This window comes from Rhinolophus ferrumequinum, chromosome 3 (genome assembly GCF_004115265.2).
Source record: "Rhinolophus ferrumequinum isolate MPI-CBG mRhiFer1 chromosome 3, mRhiFer1_v1.p, whole genome shotgun sequence".
In the NCBI taxonomy this organism is placed as follows: Eukaryota; Metazoa; Chordata; class Mammalia; order Chiroptera; family Rhinolophidae; genus Rhinolophus; species Rhinolophus ferrumequinum.
Genome location: NC_046286.1, coordinates 35,999,556 through 36,019,493, shown reverse-complemented (window position 1 = coordinate 36,019,493; position 19,938 = coordinate 35,999,556). Strand labels below are relative to the sequence as shown.

Below are 19,938 nucleotides of genomic sequence, written 5' to 3'. Positions count from 1 at the left end.
GTTTGTATCAGTATTAACTGTTCTTTCTAGAATAGTCATTTTTATGATCCTAGTTATTAGTGGATGTGAATAATTCATTCCTGATTTATAGCCCTGATCTCTGGAAGCAGCATGAATATTATGAATGAAAACTATTAAAAACATTAAACTTTGCTAGGCAACAATGTTAATGTCTTTTTGAAATGTATATAAAATCTCACTAAAAAGAATTTATTTGCAAGGAAATGCTTATTTGGCTGTATTCTGTGATCATGCATTTGGAAAACTATGGTGAAAGACAATATATTTATTTTCTTTTAAGGAAGTATTTGTAAAGGTTCATGTCCTTTTGTAGTAATCAGGTTTTGACTTCAGTTCAAACAGGTGGTCCAACACAGCCAGGGGAGAAGAAACCTGGAAAAACAGAGATACAAAGTAAGTATTCCTTTAATATTTTTGCTTAGATTTGTAGAAGTCATAAATGTAATACGAAGATGTTCTAATTATATACATAGTTTGATCTTATTCCCACATTATTTTCTATAAGCTTTATCTAAAAGAAGTATAGACAATATAATTGCAATGTATGACTTAGCAGTTATAATACCTGTGTTCTTACATGCTAACCAATTTTTCACTTTATTTACTAAATATTCTTTTTACTAGGAGTGTTTTGAATCTGGTGTCCAAATTTTCGTTTGACAGTATTTTGACAGTAGGTTAAAAACAAACCTCATCACTGGATTTAACTCATACCTCAAAGACAAACTGATAGAAATAGGTGGTAGCGTAGGAATATAGGAGAAATCTAAGGCTGGGACACAGGGAGATGCTCTTATAGTGTTTTAAGCAATTCAATTATCATAAAAATATATTTGCAGGTCTGTGTATATGTTATGCTCATATCTAGCATATTTACATGGCCTTAGTTGATGGCAGTTGTAGCCTTTTTCATTCTCTGTAAGACATCACTGGTATGTTGATACATTTGTAATCAAATGAAAGTAATTTTATTTAGTCTAGGTTTTGCAGTTTCTCGCCTCCTTTTGTCTTATACTGCATTGTCTGATTTAGTGGGATGGACCCTTAAAGGGTTTCTTGGGCTTCTAATTTTGCCACCTTGTAAAAGTTAGATTTATGACCCAGGATGACAATAAAAAGATTATGAACACAAAGTCTCCTTTATCTGGATCTTTCACCCCAGATCACTGTTTCTCATTCTTTCTGATGTCTAATAAACTGAAAGGAAGTTTATAGTATGGAGTTATAATGCTAACATTTTCCCTGAACCATCAATATTTATTCTAGATCAAAGCAGTATGCCAAATATTGACTTTTCAATAGACTTAAATTGGCCCATTAAACAGTGTGCAAAATTATTTAGGCATGCAATTTGTATTTTGCTTGAAAAATTTTCCAGGACCCTTTCCTCCTCTTCCTAGCCAAATACTTCTTTTATTATCCACTAACTGACTGCAAGGACAAAAACATCTTTAGGAAATACACTCAGTGTTGCCTTATGAATATAGATTTTCATGAAAACCAACCTGTCCCCCCAAACACAGAGTGAAAGGAAAATATTATATAGTTATAAAAGCGAGTAATTAGTAACTGCATGTTAGTAATTTAAGGAAACTATGTCTATTTTTACTTTTGAATTAAAATGTCTTTCCCCCTCTTTGTTTCGTAAAAGGAGGTTTTAGTTATCAAAGATAAATACATTGATAATTAGGACAACAAGATATTCTGGCTATTTTGCATCATATTTATGCTTGTTCTTACTTCTGTTAGAGTTCATTAACCTTTTAGACTAATCCAGTGCAACCTTATATTGTAAAATGCGGAAGAATGTTAAAAGATTTGTTCATTTCTTCCACTCAACTGCATTTGCTTGAACAGTACAGCGATTGTTTTGTATTTATTTACTGCTAAATACCAAGGAATAAAACCACTTTGCTTACATTTCTTTTTTATGCTTGCCAGATGTTTTATATAATTTTTACTTGGAAAAAGAGTAAGAATGTAGTTTATAAAAATAGGTTGATAGAATAAATACTTGGGACACATGATCTTGAAGACTTGGACATCTATCTCTTCTTGCATGGTGTTTTATGTAGCAGTTTAAAGACATAGTTCCATAAATGTGTTTTCATGAAGGCACTGCAAATCTTCTAATAAAATTTTACATTCTTTTGTGCATGCCTGTTGTGGGTGAAGAACAGTGTGAATATGTTTTAATGAACAAAATGATTTAAAGAGCCAACTTGTTTGCAATGTTAATTTGTATTTCTCAATGGTGGAGATTTAATAATGCATCATTTAACAATGTATTTCAGAATGCTCTGTCAGTGCCTGGACTGATTTAGTGTTCCTCGTGGATGGCTCATGGAGCGTGGGAAGAAATAATTTCAAGTACATTTTAGATTTTATTGCTGCTCTTGTGTCTGCTTTTGACATTGGGGAAGAGAAGACAAGGGTTGGAGTCGTTCAGTACAGCTCTGACACCAGGACTGAATTTAACTTAAACCAGTACTACCAGAGGGATGAGCTTCTTGCTGCAATTAAAAAAATCCCATACAAAGGTGGCAACACAATGACAGGTATGTTTTACAAAATTTGTTATTGTATAAAATAAATGAAATACCTGTTTGGGAGAGAAATTAAGCATTGCACAATTATCCTATGTTAAATAATTTTGAAATTAATCACATAGTCTTTGACTTTGGCAAAACTGTGGAGTGTGGAGTGAATGAATATAGTTATTTCTTTTCTCTTCAGGGGATGCTATTGATTACTTAATTAAGAATACCTTCACGGAATCTGCTGGAGCGAGGGTTGGTTTTCCTAAAGTGGCAATTATTATTACGGATGGCAAATCTCAGGATGAAGTGGAAATTCCAGCGAGAGAGCTTCGCGGTATCGGGGTTGAAGTTTTCTCTTTGGGTAGGTCAAATTTGGTTATTTTCATTTTAGGACTTTTCAATACTTAACGTTTAGGAAGATGAAGGGTTGGGCCCTCAGGGAAGGACACTGTTAGAAGTGTTATTGCAATTTGTATGTCGCATCAAGCCAAATCATCTTTGAGTAAAAATTCGGCTTCTCTAGTCTCATGAAACTCCCTTAGTAATGCATTAAATGAGGTGGTATTCATGTTCTTTGCCAGCCCTCTACTTTTCTAAGAATGCTGGGCCAATGATTCTAATAAAGATTCTCCTTGTATTATCATTAAGTGTTTTTTATGTGTTTCCTATATTATGTAATCCTTGAAGAATTCAGAGGGCTCCAGCTCATTCAAGACTCTGGAAGAAAAAAGTATTATCTTTACAGATAGCAGGGACAAATGATGGCATAGTTGTGATGAGGGCTCACTCTGTTTTACTAAACACTTGTTTCCTTCTCTGGCTGGCCACTTTATGTGAAATTATAAAATGCTTTTGTCATTTGAACAGTTGTACATTCGTTATGAAGCAAAGCAATTCTGGTTTATGACTGAATAAGGATTTGAAACTGTCTTCACTTGTGAATGACTGAGAAAACAGAGAACTTAACCCAATTTAGCATGTTTCCCTTTTCACTATCTGCTTTTTTATTTTGTTTTTAAGGCATTAAAGCTGCAGATGCAAAAGAACTCAAACAAATTGCCTCCACACCTTCACTAAACCATGTTTTCAACGTGGCCAACTTTGATGCAATTGTGGATATTCAGAATGAGATCATCTCCCAGGTGTGCTCAGGTGTTGATGAACAGCTTGGTGAATTGGTTAGTGGAGAAGAAGGTGAGTGGACTGTTGAGTGTTCCATGTGTTGCCTTATCCATTATTTGATAGCATTTATAACGTCATAGGTATCCTAAGAGTAGACGCGTTTACTCAACATATACTCTAGTGATTCTTTAACTGTATACTCTATTTGTATTATTTTTTAGTGACTAAGCTTGTTGATATCATTTGTACATTTTCCCCCCTCAGTGGAACATTTAATAATAAGATACTTATATCATTGTAAAGTTCTTAAAAATCTTTTTTGGACAAGTTTCACTTGCTCTTTTTCTCAAAGACCATTTTGTGCATGTTGAGTGTTTGTCCATAATCATGCCTTTTTCTTGCTGTGTCTTGCTTTAATTATCTTACACTCTGATTTAAACATTGACAGCCTAGAAAGACATTTATTTTAGCAACTTAAACTGATAACAACACTTTCTCTTAAACGGTGAAAGAAAAGGGTTTTCCATCATCATACTCCATATAATGTTTTCAAAGCTTTTAAGAATATTTCAAACTCAATCAATTCGATCCTGCCACATCTGGAATATTTTCCAATTTTTATCAGTTATTGTTTCTAAATACATGGTAGAAAGAAAAGACATTTCAGGAGACATTTATTTCATAAGCATCCTTTTGGGCATTAAAAAGTCACAGTTTCCATGATTGTTCTCTTCTTAGCCTGAGAATTGATGAGTGATTAAAGATTACATCTTCCATCACATATGTGATTCTTTAATCTCCAAACCTCAAGTATTTTGGCAGTGTCCATTGGCCCTAATTCTGTTTCAGAACTCCTTTTTACTTCATGGGCTCCAAATCTTTTTCTTAGCTTTACTACCTAATGTATGATTTTTTGATTGGTATTACTACAAAACCCACCCCACCCCACTTTTCTCTAGTTAACCTTTCTTTACTCAGTCTTTTATTGTTATTTTTTACTTTTTAAAAAGATTTTCATTAAAAAATATAGCTAACATACAATGTTACACCAGTTTCAGATGTACACCATAGTTGCTCAACATTTATATACCTAAAGAAGTGATCACCATAAGTCCAGCAACCATCTGACACCGTACTATACTATCACAATATTATTGACTATAGTCCCCATGCTGTACATTATATCCCCATGACTTATTTGTTTTATACCTGAGAATTTGGACCTCTTGTTTTCTTTCACCTTCCCCCACCCCCTTTAAAAACTTTTCAATTACAGTTAACATTCAATATTATTTTATGTTAATTTCAGGTGTACAGCATAGTGGTTAGATATTTGTATAATTTAAACAGTGAATCCCCCTGGCACTATACGTAATTATTACCATATTATTGACTATATTCACGATGCTTTACTTTACATCCCTGTGACTATTTTGTAACTACCAACTTGTACTTCTCAATCCCTTCAACGTTTTCACCCTGTCCCCTAACTCCCCTCCCAACAATCACCCTGACAAATCTAGTACCCATGTGACATCATACATACTTATTACAATATTATTGACTATATTCCTTATGCTATACACTATATCCTATGACTACCCTATGACTACTTTGTAACAACCAATTTGTACTTCTTAATCTCTTCCCCTTTTTTACCCACTCCCTCAACCTCCCTCCCATCTGGCAACCATCAAAATGTTCTCTGTATGTATAAGTGTCTTTCTGTTTTGTTTGTTTGTTTATTTTGATCTTTAGAGTCCACATATAAGCTCAATCACATTGCATCTGTCTTTCACTGTTTAATATACTCCACTAAGCACAATACTCTCTATTTCCTAAAGTATTGTGCTTAGTGGAGTATATTGTGTCTAGAATATTGTGCCATGCCGCCACAGATGGCAAGAACCCATTCCCTTCCCTGGCTGAGCAATATTCTATTGTATACATGTACCACCTCCTCTTTATCCATTCTTCCATTGACAGACACCCAGGCTGCCTCCACATCTTGATCATTGTAAACAATGCTGCAATGAACATATGGATGCACACATCCCTTCGAAGTGGCTTTTTGGGTTCTTTGGATAAATATCCAGTAGTGGGATTACTGGGTCCTTCTTTGTCTCTTGTTTTAAAGTCTATTATGTCTGATATAAGTATTGTTACCCCAGATTTTTTTTTTTCCATTTCCCTTCTCATGAAATAACTTTATCCATCCCTTTACTTTCAGTCTGTGTGTGTCTTTCAATCTGAAATGAGTTTCCTGTAGGCAGCATATGTAAAGGTTTTGCTTTCTTATCAATTCAGCCACCCTATGTTTTGATTGGAGCATTCAATCCATTTACATTTAAAGTAATTATGTAGTTATTGCCATTTTATTATTTATATTTTTAATTTTTTTTTCTGTCTTAAAGAAGTCCCTCTAACATTCCTTTGTCATGCTGGTTTTGTGGTTATTAACTCCTTTAATTATTTCTTGTCTGAGAAGCTCTTTATCTGCCCAATTCTAAATGATAGCTTTGCTGGGTAGAGTACCCTTGGTTATAGGGCCTTGCTTTTCATCACTTTGAATATTTCATGCCAATCCTTTCTGGCCTGCAAAGTTCCTGTTGAGAAATCAGCTAATGATCTTATGGGAGTTCTCTTATAAGTTACAAGTTGCCTTTTTCTTGCTGATTTTAGGATTCTCTCTTTGTCTTTAACTTTTTCCATTTTAATTATAATGTGTCTTGGCCTCTCCCTGCTCAGTTTGGGTTCATCCTGTTTGGGACTCTCTGCACTTCCTTGTATGGGCTTGTATGTCTATTTCTTTCACCAAGTTAGGAAAGTTTTCAGTCACTATTTCTTCAAATAGGTTCTCAATCCCTTGCTTTCTGTTTTCCCTTTCTGGTACCCCTATGATGCGAATGTTGTCACATTTGATGTTGTCCCAGAGATCTCTTAAACTATCCTCAAATTTTTGGATTATTTTTCCTTTTGCTGTTCTGATTGAGTGTTTTCTGCTATGCTGTCTTCCAAATCACTGATTTGGTCCTGTGCTTCATCTAGTCTGCTGGTGATTCCTTCTAGTGCATTTATTTCTGTTATTGCATCCTTCACTGCTGACTTGTCCTTTGTTATGTTTTCTATGTCTTTTTTTTGGTTAAAATTCTCACTAAGTTCCTTGAGCATCCTTAAAACCATTGTTTTGAACTCTGTCTCTGGTAGGTTGCTTGTCTCCATTTCATTTAGTTCTTTTTCTGGAGTTTTCTTCTGTTCTTTCATTTAGGATATATTTCTTTGTTTCCTCATTTTGGCTGCCTTTTTGTTTGTTTGTTTGTTTCTAGGCTACGTCTCTCAGTCTTGCTAGGTGGCCTTATGTAGTAGGTGCCCATGGGGCCCATTCTCCTTGGTCACCTGCACTGGGTGCTCCAAGAGTGTCCCTTGTGTGGGTTGTGTGTGCCCTCCTGTTATACTTGAGCCTTGATTGCTATTGGCACATAGGGGGTGGGATTGACCCTCAGGCTGACTGGCTGTGGGGTTTAGCCACATCCATTGTTTGTGGGCTGCGGTGCAATAGGCTTTACCCATGGAGTGGGATTTGCCCCAGTGGGCTCTGGTGCCTCCAGAGACCACCCTCTGTGTATGTCACTAGTGGGGCTAATTGGGTGGTGCTCTGCTGTGGTCTGAAGCCAACCTCCAAGTTTGTTGGGGCCTCTTGGGAGGGGCTCCAGTAGAGGTCCAGGTCAATCACTGGCCTGTGACTGGCCGAGTAGTACCTCATCAGATCTAAAAAGCAATCCATGGTTGGTCATTGCCAGTGCTGGTCCTGGAGGCATATGGGAGAGGCCACGTTTTCAACCAAGGATGGCTGTCACCAGTACCGGGTTTGGGATAGCTCCAGTAGCTCCAAAAAAAGCCTGGACACTCCAAGGCCTGCTGTCAGCTGCAAGCTGCCAGGTCCCATAAGGTTCAGCTGCAGATAAAACCTCCTGTTGTAAGGAGTTGGGTGTGTGTGTGTGGGGGTCTCAGTGAGTCACCAGGGTGGAGCAAGTGGAGCTCACCAGAAAAATTCAGATTCAGATTGGCCATGGGTGTAGGGAGGGCTCAACACGGGAAAGATGGCGCCTGCCTGCTGGCTGCATGGGAGGAGGACTTTCATGGGAGAAGGAACCCACACAGGGAAAATGGCAACTGTCCCTCCAGTCATCTTACTGAAGCCACAGAACTCAGTTTTTCCCCGTATGTCTCCGACACCCCTCGAGTCACTGTCCCTTTGCTGAAGCCCAGTGTTAGTGAGTCTGTGTGGGTCCTTTAAGAGGATGTCTGGGTTTCTTGCAGCCTTCCATCCCACCCCAATGGTCTGAATCTCCACTGTTTTTCACAGATAAATGTTGTGGGGGCTCCCCTTCCCAGTACTCCTGGCTAGGGAGCCTGGTGTAAGGCTGGGGTCCCTTGCTCCTCTGTGAGGAACATCTGTGGCCAAGATATCCCTCCCAATTTCCATCCACCAAGATGAGGTTTATGGCCAGCCCCTTTCACGTCTCTGCCTCTCCTACCAGTCTTGACATGGCTTCTTCTTTATATCCTTAGCTATAAAACTTCTGTTCAGGTAGACTTCAGATGGTTCTCCAGATTGGTTGTTTTATAATTTAGTTGTAATTTTAATGTGTTCACGGGATGAGGCAAGCAGAGCGTTTATCTACTCTGCCATCTTGGATCTACTCAGTCTTTTAAAGCATTCAAATTCTTTATCTACACTAGGATGTGTATACAACAGATGCTAAACTTTTGTGCTGCCACTGTTTGAACTTCTGGTGTTTGGGGTGTCGGGATGCTTTGCAGGTGTTGACACTGTTCTTCACAGCTTTCTTTTTTTTGCTGGCTTTTGCCTACAACTTCTGTTCCCTGTACTATTTCCAAATCACTGAAAAGGTTTGGCTGAGCATCCAGCTGGCACATCCATTGCTTCCCTCCCACTACTTCTTTAGACATCATTGTGATGTGCTACATCTGATTGCTTCTCTGAAGGGATGATGAGTAGACCTGTACTTATTTTATCACCCACTTCTTGCAGGCTAACATTAAAAAGTAGAACTATATCTTCTGGGAAATTGATTCCATTGACAAATGTAAAATTTTGAAGATTTTTTTCTGAAATATCTTAAAATTGTTTTCTGTTAAGTACATGGTTATATTCTACATTGCATAAAGATACACTTTTGTTAGAGTTCCATATTTTCTCTTTGTAAATCATTGTTTCACCTCTCTTTGGTGGCATTATGAACATTGTTGAACTCTTTTTCTTACCTTGAAATAAGGGGGAATAAAATGTTTTAAAATTAGAAAAAAACCTGTCATTTTGGAATTACTGAATTCTTTATCCTTCTTCGCATATTAAAAAGTGTCTTTTAAAGATTGTATTTTTATTCTTGTAGTATTATTAAGAGAAAAACTTTCTAAAGAATTGAGTAACTCAGTGATTTGACAAATATTTATCAAGTACCTACTTTAGTACCCGAGAATAAAGGCAATGAGTAAAATACTAAAACCGGAATGGAAATCTTGGTCCCAGAGAAGAATTAGGCCTCAGATGTCCTATTACTCATTTCTTCCAAGGACTTTCTTTTTCCTACATGTCTCAGCTCCCTGAAGGAAAATTTGGCACTGAGTCTCTTTTTGTTTGATGGGTACACGTCAAAGTGGAAGATTAGGGTTTGACAACTCTCTGATGCATTCATGATTAATTTGAATAAAGAGAATTGAAGGTCCAAACCTAAAAACCTCATTAATAAGTTTGCATCTTGTGTTTTAAATCACTGTTCTGCTTGTTACTTTTCAGTTATTGAACCTCCTTCAAATTTGATTGCCACGGAAGTTTCATCAAAATACGTTAAGTTAAGTTGGACTCCATCTCCTAGCCCGGTGACTGGCTATAAAGTCCTCCTTACACCAATGACCACCGGCAGCCGACAGCATGCTCTGAGTGTGGGGCCTCAGACGACCACACTCAGTGTTCGTGACCTCTCAGCAGACACAGAGTACCAAATCAGTATTTTTGCCATGAAGGGATTGACATCCAGTGAACCTGTTTCAATAATGGAGAAGACTCAGCCAATGAAAGTTCAAGTGGGTGAGTTAATAGGCGTATCACTGGGTTTGGAATATGTGAAGGTCCATTTTATAATATGTGTTGCTGGTTCAGATTTAGTTTTAAACAAAATATTTGCAATAGTTTTCTTTAAAGAAGCATGCTTACTAAGAAAACCAAATAGCTATATTTCAATGATGAATTTATAATTGTTGAATTTTAATGGGCTTTCTTTCTTTTTACAGAATGCTCACGTGGTGTGGATATAAAAGCTGATATTGTGTTTTTGGTTGATGGTTCCTACAGCATCGGGATTGCCAACTTTGTTAAAGTTAGGGCCTTTTTGGAAGTTCTCATAAAAAGTTTTGAGATTTCACCAAACAGGGTGCAGATAAGTCTTGTTCAGTACAGCCGGGATCCTCATACTGAGTTCACTTTGGAAAAATTTACCAAAGTTGAAGATATAATTGAAGCAATAAACACCTTCCCCTATAGAGGAGGATCTACAAACACTGGAAAAGCAATGACTTATGTCAGAGAGAAAATATTTGTGCCTAGCAAGGGCTCAAGAAGCAATGTCCCAAAGGTCATGATTCTTATCACTGATGGGAAATCTTCAGATGCTTTCAGAGATCCTGCTATAAAACTCAGGAATTCAGATGTTGAAATCTTTGCAGTTGGTGTGAAAGACGCTGTTCGCTCAGAATTAGAAGCCATTGCCTCTCCTCCTGCTGAGACCCATGTGTTTACAGTGGAAGATTTTGACGCTTTTCAGAGGATATCTTTCGAACTCACACAGTCCATCTGCCTTAGAATTGAGCAAGAATTGGCAGCTATAAAGAAAAAAGGTTAGTAGTCTTTGTAGAGTAAAAGTTATCTCTTCACAAAGAATATCTAGTTCTAAAATTGTGGATAGTATGTTTATTCAATTCTTTTTATATATAGGAAAAAGTAACTTTCCTATGTTATTGAAAGCTATGAAACTTAGTTTATTTAGCTCTGAGATAAAACTTCCTCCTAGACATTTTTACTTTACAGAGTCATGAGCTGTTTCTGATATGAGATCTTCAAGCAGGGCTAGGAACCAGCTTTATCACACTTATTTGTCATATGCAACTGTGCAACCATTAATGGAGTGCTTACTGTGTGCTGGATGCTGAGCTAGGTCCTTTGAATCAAAGGCAACTAGAACATAATCCTGGACCTTTGAATTCTCTTACGTATTCCCTTTCCGGGATCATTTTTGGGCATCATTCCTTACATCTGGAATTCCTTATCCCTCTTTTTATTTTTATTTTATTTTTCCAAATTCTTTTTTTCAACATTCAGTTACACATCTCATCTTTTTCATCAAGACTTTTTTATTATTCTGGTGCTGTAACACTTACCACTTTCAGTCATTTGGCATTCATATATACTGCTTTTTTTGTTAATAACTTCATACTCTCTTGTCTCTTCAATTCCATTGTATGTCCCCTGAGGACCAGCTGTATGCCTTAAACATTGTCTATTCCTATGTTTTAGTTTAATACATATTCTTTTGTTAGGAAAAATTCCTTAATTATTACTTTGAAATACCTGTCTACCACCAAAGATTAATATCCGATTGTTGGGGATGAATGGGAACATTTTGATAGTTCATTTTAGGTCTGTTACTATTTAAAATTGCAGTTGTAGGCAGGACCATTCCATTACTACTTTGTCTTAAGAAGCTCAAAATTCAAATTCAATTTTAGTTAGTCACTTAAACAACATAACTTAGTATTATGAATGGTCAAGACAAATGATCAGGACCTCCTTGTAGGGCTGTAAGTGAGAGGCCTTCTCTCAATGGTCATGTGCGGAATATTTACTCAGTACATTTGTCTCGATGACCACTCTCCCAAATGACTATAAGTCATTTCAGAAACATGTAGTCATTCAGTCTATTTTTACTTTATAGATCTAAAAAATTTAAACTATGTCCTTCTTTTTTTGAAATAGCATATGTGCCTCCAAGGGATCTTAGTTTTTCTGAGGTGACTTCTTACAGTTTCAAAACCAACTGGTCACCCGCGGGAGAAAATGTTTTTTCCTACCACATCACCTACAAGGAAGCTACTGGGGATGATGAGGTCACAGTGGTGGAGCCAGCGTCCAGCACCAGTGTCATTCTCAACAACCTGAAGCCAGAGACCCTGTACTTGGTCAATGTGACTGCGGAATATGAAGATGGCTTCAGCATTCCCGTAGCTGGAGAGGAGACCACTGAAGAAGGTGTGATGAGGTTTCTGCCACTGTTTTCCAAAAACTAGAAATTTATTGTAGAACAAAGTTACCATTTAGTTTATCCATGTTTAGTATGTGTCAGAATATCCTTTCTTCTTGCGGTTGAATGATATTTCATTGTATGTATATTACATCCTGTGTTTATCCATTCACTCGCGGATGGATACTTGGGTTGCTTCCACCCTTTCGCTATTGTAAATAATGGGTGTACACATTTTGCCAAATGTTTTAAGCAGTATTTGTTTAGATGTGTTCTCTTTTCTGGACAGAGTAGAATACTTTCTGATCCATTTCACTACATTTGACATGAACCTGGTTAGGAGGACTAAGACCCGGCAGTTATTCTTTAAGATAAATATAGTGAATATTATGAGATGTCAATGGTTCTTTGTTTTTACTGGGGATAAGAGAAGAGGCTGAAACAGCACTGAGAAATTCAAGATAGCTGCAAAGAAATATTTACTGACAGGGAAGGTACATATTGGCATACCTTGCTGATAAAGGTTTTGTTCTCTGAAAGATTTTTTTAAAATAAGATTGATTTTTTTCCTTTTATGCATGATTTAGGTATATTTTTACCCGAAGATCAGAAAATAAACTAAATGGCCTAAGGTGTCTTCATCTTATGATTTTTGTGATTGTATAACCTAGAAGTCTATCTTTAGGTATTTCTCATTTTCTGATAACTTCTCTGTAATGCCTACATTGCTGCTTCATGAGCCTGGCCCTTTTTCTTTAGCATTTTGGGATGGGGATGGGAATATGTCTCAAGAAGAAATTTAAGTCTAAAGGGTTTTTTGGGTAGAGGTAACTACATTCAGATACACTCTGGTTTTTGATTATTGAGCTACCATAATAGAATTTGGTAATATCTTTCCAATTCAATTTGTCTGGAGTGAAATCTGAGATTTAATTTTCTTTAATCAATAAGGAAGTCTCTGATTCAATACCTTTATTAAACTAGCAATTATAGAGCTCCTGCCATGTGTCAGGTACTAAGACAATTGTTTTCCATGAATTATCTCATTTAACCACTTCAATGATCCCTTACGTAGTCACATTTTTACAGTAGGATAATCTGGGGCTCCAAATTACACATTTATTAAGCTTCAGAGCCAGTATTCAAACCCATCAGTTTTTTTTGCCTCATTTGTTTTGACTAATTTAGTCTTTCATTATCATATAAAATGAATCATGGGTGCAAGTCTGCCAACTACCATTTCTTTCTTTCCTTGAGAGATATAATTGCTTTCTTCCTGGAGTGATCTATTGATGAATTGGATATTTAGGTAAACTTTTAATTGTATGTGAGGGGCATGCAGGCATATTGCAGTGCAATCTACCCCAGTAGATTGAAAAGATAATAACCTTTAGTTCATTTTCTGAATGTGTTGTCCCTATGGACAAATTTCCTATTAAACAAATAGGTCAATTAAATGTTTACTGACCACGAAGCCAAATTATATTCTCATTTGGATTTAATCAAAATTTTATTTAAGACTGTGTGTCTATGGGTGTTACCCACATTGCAATTTAGCCTCAAGATTTAGACCTCACTTGCATTCATTAATTACCTATAATGTGTTTGGTCCAACACATGTATAGCCTAATTATCTCCAACTCAAAGGACTACATAGATAAAAAGTTAGTTGTGGGACTGACTGGATAAGACAGTTCATGCAAGAGAGTAAATATGGTAGATCTGGGAGTTAGGTATTATTTTCCTACTTTCCTGAAAAATATCTAGTAAGAGTGAAAGCCTTGGTTACTTATATTTGAAGAATCAAGTTGTTTTTATTCTTGAAATTTATATCAATATGAATTAACTATTTGATAGAGTATTTATGATTCTAAAAGTTTACTGTTACATACTTGTTTATTCAATTAAAAACTATCAATACTTAGTCTCTTTCTGGATATTTTATCTGTTTGCTGTTTTAGAATCTGGTTAATGTCTGGCTAAATGAATACAGTCGCCAGGATGTTTGTCAAAAAACTGTGCATGGGTTTATTTAGAGAAATGCTATAATTTAGTGATCCAAATCTAGTTTTGTGTTTTTCATATAAAATCAACTTTTTTTTTTTTTAATTTTAGTAAAAGGAGCACCTCGAAACCTAAAAGTGACAGATGAGACTACAGATAGCTTTAAAATTACCTGGACTCAAGCTCCAGGGAGAGTTTTAAGGTACCGAATTATATATAGACCAGTTGCTGGTGGAGAAAGCAAAGAAGTTACAACTCCAGCCAATCAGAGGAGGAGAACGTTGGAGAACCTGACTCCAGACACAAAATATGAAGTCTCTGTAATTCCTGAATATTTCTCAGGACCTGGCTCTCCGTTGACTGGAAATGCAGCCACTGAGGAAGGTAGTGGAAATATGCTGACCATATGGCAACAACCAGAATCTTAGACTGCAGGGGAGACTTTGGACAACTTTCCAGATACTACAAGCCGTGAGACATTTGGTCTCAATTATCTGAGTCATTTTAGACTGTAGTCCTTGCAGACTTGAGTTACTCAAATTTTTGACTTGCTTATGACAGCATTTATTTGTGTCAATAGAACCTGAATGCTATGGTTTGGTCTAAATATTCTTTTAAAAATAATGTTGTTAAATATTCTAATATAAATTTAAGGATACCTAGGGATTAAAAATCAAACTACTCTGCACCATTGAAACACATTATATATTACTTCTTCAGGAAGATTTTAAAATATTAGCCTGTTTTTAATTTAAATGGTTTGGTTAGGCTCCTAGGATAGATTCTGATGTTTGTGGCAAATTATTATTTAATGTTATTCATTGAGAAAATTAAGATATTCATATCTTTCATTTTATTCCCTATTTTCAAAGTTTTAAAAAATATAAAAATAATAACAGCATATTAGCAATAATGAACAGTTATTGAGCACCTATTTGTTTCAGGTTCTGTGCAAAGAGCTTTTCATATATAGTGTCTCATTTAATCCCTGCATAGAGTCTATGCAGTTATTGTTATTCCATTTTACAAAGAAATTGAGGGTAAGCAAACTAAATAACAACTCAGACACATGTTGCTAATGAATGGTGAACCTGTTTGTGGACTTTATTGTCCTTGTGCATTCATAAGAAATACTCATTTTAGCTGAGCCTGCATCACTACTACCCTCTCGTTGTAGTCTAGCTACTTAGACTTTCCTACAAAGACCCTTCCTGTTTTAACCTGCTTTCTTTCTGCTCTCTTCCCTTTGGGAAGTCACTACTTCCCTTTTTCTCTTTCTCTTTGGGGATCTAGGGTTCTTTGTGCTGGGCTCCAAAAAAGACCCAGTAACGCTTCATCTTTCTGTTTTCTAGAGTAAAAGTGGCTGGCTGTTACGTGCCCAGTGGAGAGCATCGTAGGGTTGGCTGCCTTGAGATCCTTTAGAGATGACATGGCCACTCTATCAGGAAAGTCAGGAAATGCAAAGGTCACAGTTGCAAAGGGATGGGCAGTCCGAGTTTTACCCAAGCCTAGGCCTCACATAGGCTGTTTCCTCTCTTACATATTTTTTCTACGAACAGCATTATTTTTATAATCTGTCATTTTATTACATCAGTGTATTTCCTGGCCCTTACATTTAGATGTTCTTAGCATTGTGCCAATAAACCCTTTTTATTGAAGATTTCTTACAGAAGTTAAAATCTACATTGTGATAGTAATCAATGTATGGGCATTTTATAGTGCTTTGTTCCACTTTTAGAGAAAACCTTGTAGGTTTTTTCATGACAGATTCTCACATGAAAGGTTTTAACTGTGTAAACACAGGAGAAGAATTGGATGTCTTTTGCTTTCTTTCTTCTGACATATAAGGCCCAACTTAGAAATGTTTAAACTCTGTTGGCTACTTAACATTTACAACTGTCATAATATCACCCAGGACATACATTTCATTTCATACACAGATATGCATATAAAACAATGAAGTGTTTTTCAAGTCATTATATTAAATTAAATAATGAGTTTTTTTTCTTTCTTTTTTTTTTTTTTTAAATGAAGTTAGAGGGAACCCAAGAGACTTAAGAGTTTCTGACCCTACAACATCAACTATGAAATTATCTTGGAGTGCAGCACCAGGAAAAGTGAAACAGTATCTCATCACATATACCCCAGTGGCAGGAGGTGAAACTCAAGAGGTCACTGTCAGAGGAGATACAACCAATACCATGCTGAGAGGATTAAATGAAGGGACACAATATGCCTTATCTGTGACGGCCTTGTATGCGTCTGGGGCTGGAGACGCCCTTTTTGGAGAAGGAACAACGCTTGAAGGTAATTACTGTCATATTTTATAGAAATCCCTGAACCTGTTGGTGATTGCGTTTAGGGAGCTTAAAATGTTTTCAGAGAATGAAATCTAGAAATGTGCAATACTTTCTCTTATAAAGAAATTTGTATTGAAAAATAAGTAACTATAAAACTGCCTCTTATTATGAGATGTATGTAGAATGTCAGCAACTGAAACATTTAACTTGACTAGGGAGAAGTGTGTTGGGGAGCTCAGAGCATAATAAGACCCTAGAAATATGTCTTTAATGTCATGAGTTGGTTAAGTGGAGAATAGGTGTGTGACACTCAGAGTGGGAAGGAACCTTGGGAAACACCTGTGGATGAAAAGAGTTTGAATTGCCCAAGGTAACAACAGCTGCTTTCATTACCCAGGAGGGCACAGGAACCCTATTTTGACTCTCAGTGTCTCTTCATTCACCATGCATAAAAATATTCATAACAACTTGAGAAATATGAGAATCCAAGTTTCCATTTATTTGTTTTCCAAATAACCTCCAAAATTCAGTTCTGTATTAAAAGTTCAAAGTTAATGCAGTACTTAGTAAGAACCACCTCCAAGACTGGAGCCTTTCCTTGGTTCTCTAGAGTTCATTATCAGAAGACTTCATATCTTTTTGGATCTTTTTGAAACATAATGGCAGCTTAGAGTTACCTCACCACAAGTATAAAGTAAGTCATGTAAGAGAGAGAAAATACAAATTTAACTTAACCACAATGAGAATGGAATATAATATTAAAAAGAAATACTGGTGGATGGTTACAGTGATGAGTTAGTACCATAGTTGGGGGCCTAAATGGAAAATCAGGCATAGCTGTCCTCTTATTATTACCATCTTTCATATGACTTATTTTAAATGACCATAGGAAGAAAATGAATCTGAAATATCTTTTGTGATGTGAAGTCACAGTGATATTAGAAAAAATATCCATCAAATTAGGTGGATCCAGGAGTTTGGAAGATTATAGATGATTTAATTAGCAGGGGCAAGGCCTACAGCAGGCAGTTTTGGATAGAACTTCAAAACGTAGTCAAGAATTAAAAACAAATAAATAAAAAACATTCTAATTAAAATTCTATCTCTAATAGTGATCTAGGAGTTTAATTCCAATAGTCCATGAAATTTATTTTTAGAAGAGGATTTAAATGAAAAATTAAGCACCTGTATGTAAAATACTGATTACCAGAAGGGTTTGTCTATTTGGCCACGTGACCTTGAAATAAATAATTCCTTAACCTTTATGAATCTCAGTTTACCCATCTATAAAGAGGGGATGACCATTGTTACCCCTTCCTCCCAGACCTACTGTGGAGATCAAATGGGAGAATGCAATTAAAACTTGTACTATATGTCTATAAAATTTATCAAAAGGAAATAACATTAACTTTAGAACTGATATCAAAACATAAAGCTTTTGTAAGTATTTCAGAGATATTGATTGGCTACACTAAAGTTGTGAAAATAATTAGAGGTAGAAATGGAAATTGCCTTAATCACAGAGACATAATCCAAACAATAAAAGCATGTGATCTTTATATCTGGAGCAACATCTAAAATTTTTGAGAAGTTTGTATTTTTCTTTTGACCTTTTGAAGTTTTCTTTCTCATGTGTTTTTTTCAATCTTTCAACATAGATTGTTCATAGGATTATTTTGAGGATAAACTTTTGAGCTTTTATTTTTTTATAGAATAGTCGTATATTATTTATACTTATAAAAATTTCTCCCTTATAAGGAATATCTTGGAAATTGTTTAACTCCTACTTGTTTGTATCTTTTAGCCTCTGATTTTTCTTACTTTCAAAAATGTATTAATACTCAATCAAAATCTTCTTGGTTCTAAGAGTTATGGAATTTTTGCTAAGAATGATGTAGAAATAATCTTTAGAAAACAAAATACACATTTTAAATGAACAGGAAACACATTCTCTTGGGCTGTGAATGTTTTTCTATGCTAGCTGTACAGTTAAATTGTTTATAATTTTGTAGCTTTGCACAAGTGGTATAGAACATCTACCAACTTGTGTGCTTGTGTGAGTGTGTGCTCTCACACGTATTTGATCAGAAATTACCTCTAAGGGAGATACACACGTAGTAAAATAAATTTTGAAAACTACTTCTCATTTCCTGAGAAGGAGGAGAGCTAGATGATTTACAAGTTTACTTTAAAAATAGAGTTAATTCATAACTACATTGTAATTATAAATTTTTTTTTCTATTTACACCAAGCTCTTTACCTCGGTGAAGGATTACATGAAATGCTGCCAGCCTGATTTTATTAACATATTTATCCCATGGCATCATGTGTGGTAAACTTGACAAATATGTGAAAGCATAGTTGTGACTAAATTAAAATAATAGAAGATTTTTGCCCCTGGTTATTCCATTTCATTTTATTGTATTAACTCAGCCAAACCCACATACCATATACAGGAATAGGATATGATGGTAAATGCAGGGAATGGAAAGCCCAGAAACAGAGCCAGGCAACTGCTTTTGAGGGCTGCTGTTTTTCTAATCTGTTTTTCTCTTGGGAGTGGAGGTGGTAAGAGCCTACCTTAAAGGAATGTTTCTTCAATCCAGAGGCATGGCTTAGTGGGCAAGAGCATTCTGTAAGTTGAACATTTTATAGATTGCCTGAAGTGCATTCGATTCAATTCAAAAAGAATTAAAAAAATATTTAGTGTGGTCTACAACCATCCTTAACTTGAATCTGTTTTCTAGTGCTTTGTTGAAGTGCAGCCAATGATCAGAAAATTCCCCTGTCCCTGGAAGAGAGATTTATTAGCATTGGCATTGGGGAAGTTCATGGCTGGCTCTCGTACTTAATGAAATAGAATCACAAAGGCAGAGTTTATTACTATTTCAGATCCAAACTTCAGAGGAATCTGAGCACAAACCATTAGGGTTGATTTACATTGTTGTTTTTTTTTTTCTCCTGTTGTTGTTGTTAAAGTAAATTTAATGTGATTACTAAAACACTGTTGTACATGGAAATGCACTTTACGTTTTTGTAGAACTTGTCACTGTTAGTGTTTAGAGAAAGGAAAACTGTTCTTATAAACCTTGAGATGAATACTGCCCATTTTAATTCAGAATTTTACCACAAATGAATTACCACAAATGAATTTACCACAAATTTCAGTTTGGGAGTAATATGGTTCTTTTTATTTTTAATTAAAATTTTTAAAATTAAATTTACTGGAGTGACGTTGGTTAATAAAATTATATAAGTTTCAAGTGTACAATTCTGTAACACATCATCTATGTATTGCATTGTGTGTTCACCATCCAAAGTCAAATCTCCTTCCATCATCATATATGTGTTGCTCTTTACCCTCTTCTAACTCTCTCCCTCCCCACTTATCCTCTGGTAACCACTGAACTATTGTCTGTGTCTATGAGTTTTTGCTTGTTTGTTTGTCTTGTACTTGTTTGTTCTTTCAGTTTTATATCCTATATATGAGTGAAATCATATGGTTCTCGACTCTGACTTATTTCGATGCTTTTTAATTTTGAGTGTTGTTTTTGGCTATGGAAAAGATGACTTCAGAATTTCCTTTGTTTCAGTTGCTATAGCAACCTGCCAATGTCCTAGACATGAATGGCT

At 35.8% G+C, this 19,938-nt stretch overlaps 1 protein-coding gene across 1 annotated transcript in view; it reads left to right on the top strand.

Moving 5' to 3' along the window:
- COL12A1 (collagen type XII alpha 1 chain) overlaps positions 1-19,938 on the top strand; it is a 112,153-nt gene that overhangs the window by 12,601 nt on the left and 79,614 nt on the right. Inside the window, 9 exon segments of the mRNA XM_033100041.1 lie at positions 355-414; positions 2,316-2,579; positions 2,758-2,922; positions 3,582-3,755; positions 9,505-9,795; positions 9,999-10,601; positions 11,737-12,009; positions 14,117-14,389; positions 16,040-16,312. Of these exon segments, the coding sequence (XP_032955932.1) occupies positions 355-414; positions 2,316-2,579; positions 2,758-2,922; positions 3,582-3,755; positions 9,505-9,795; positions 9,999-10,601; positions 11,737-12,009; positions 14,117-14,389; positions 16,040-16,312 (2,376 nt within the window).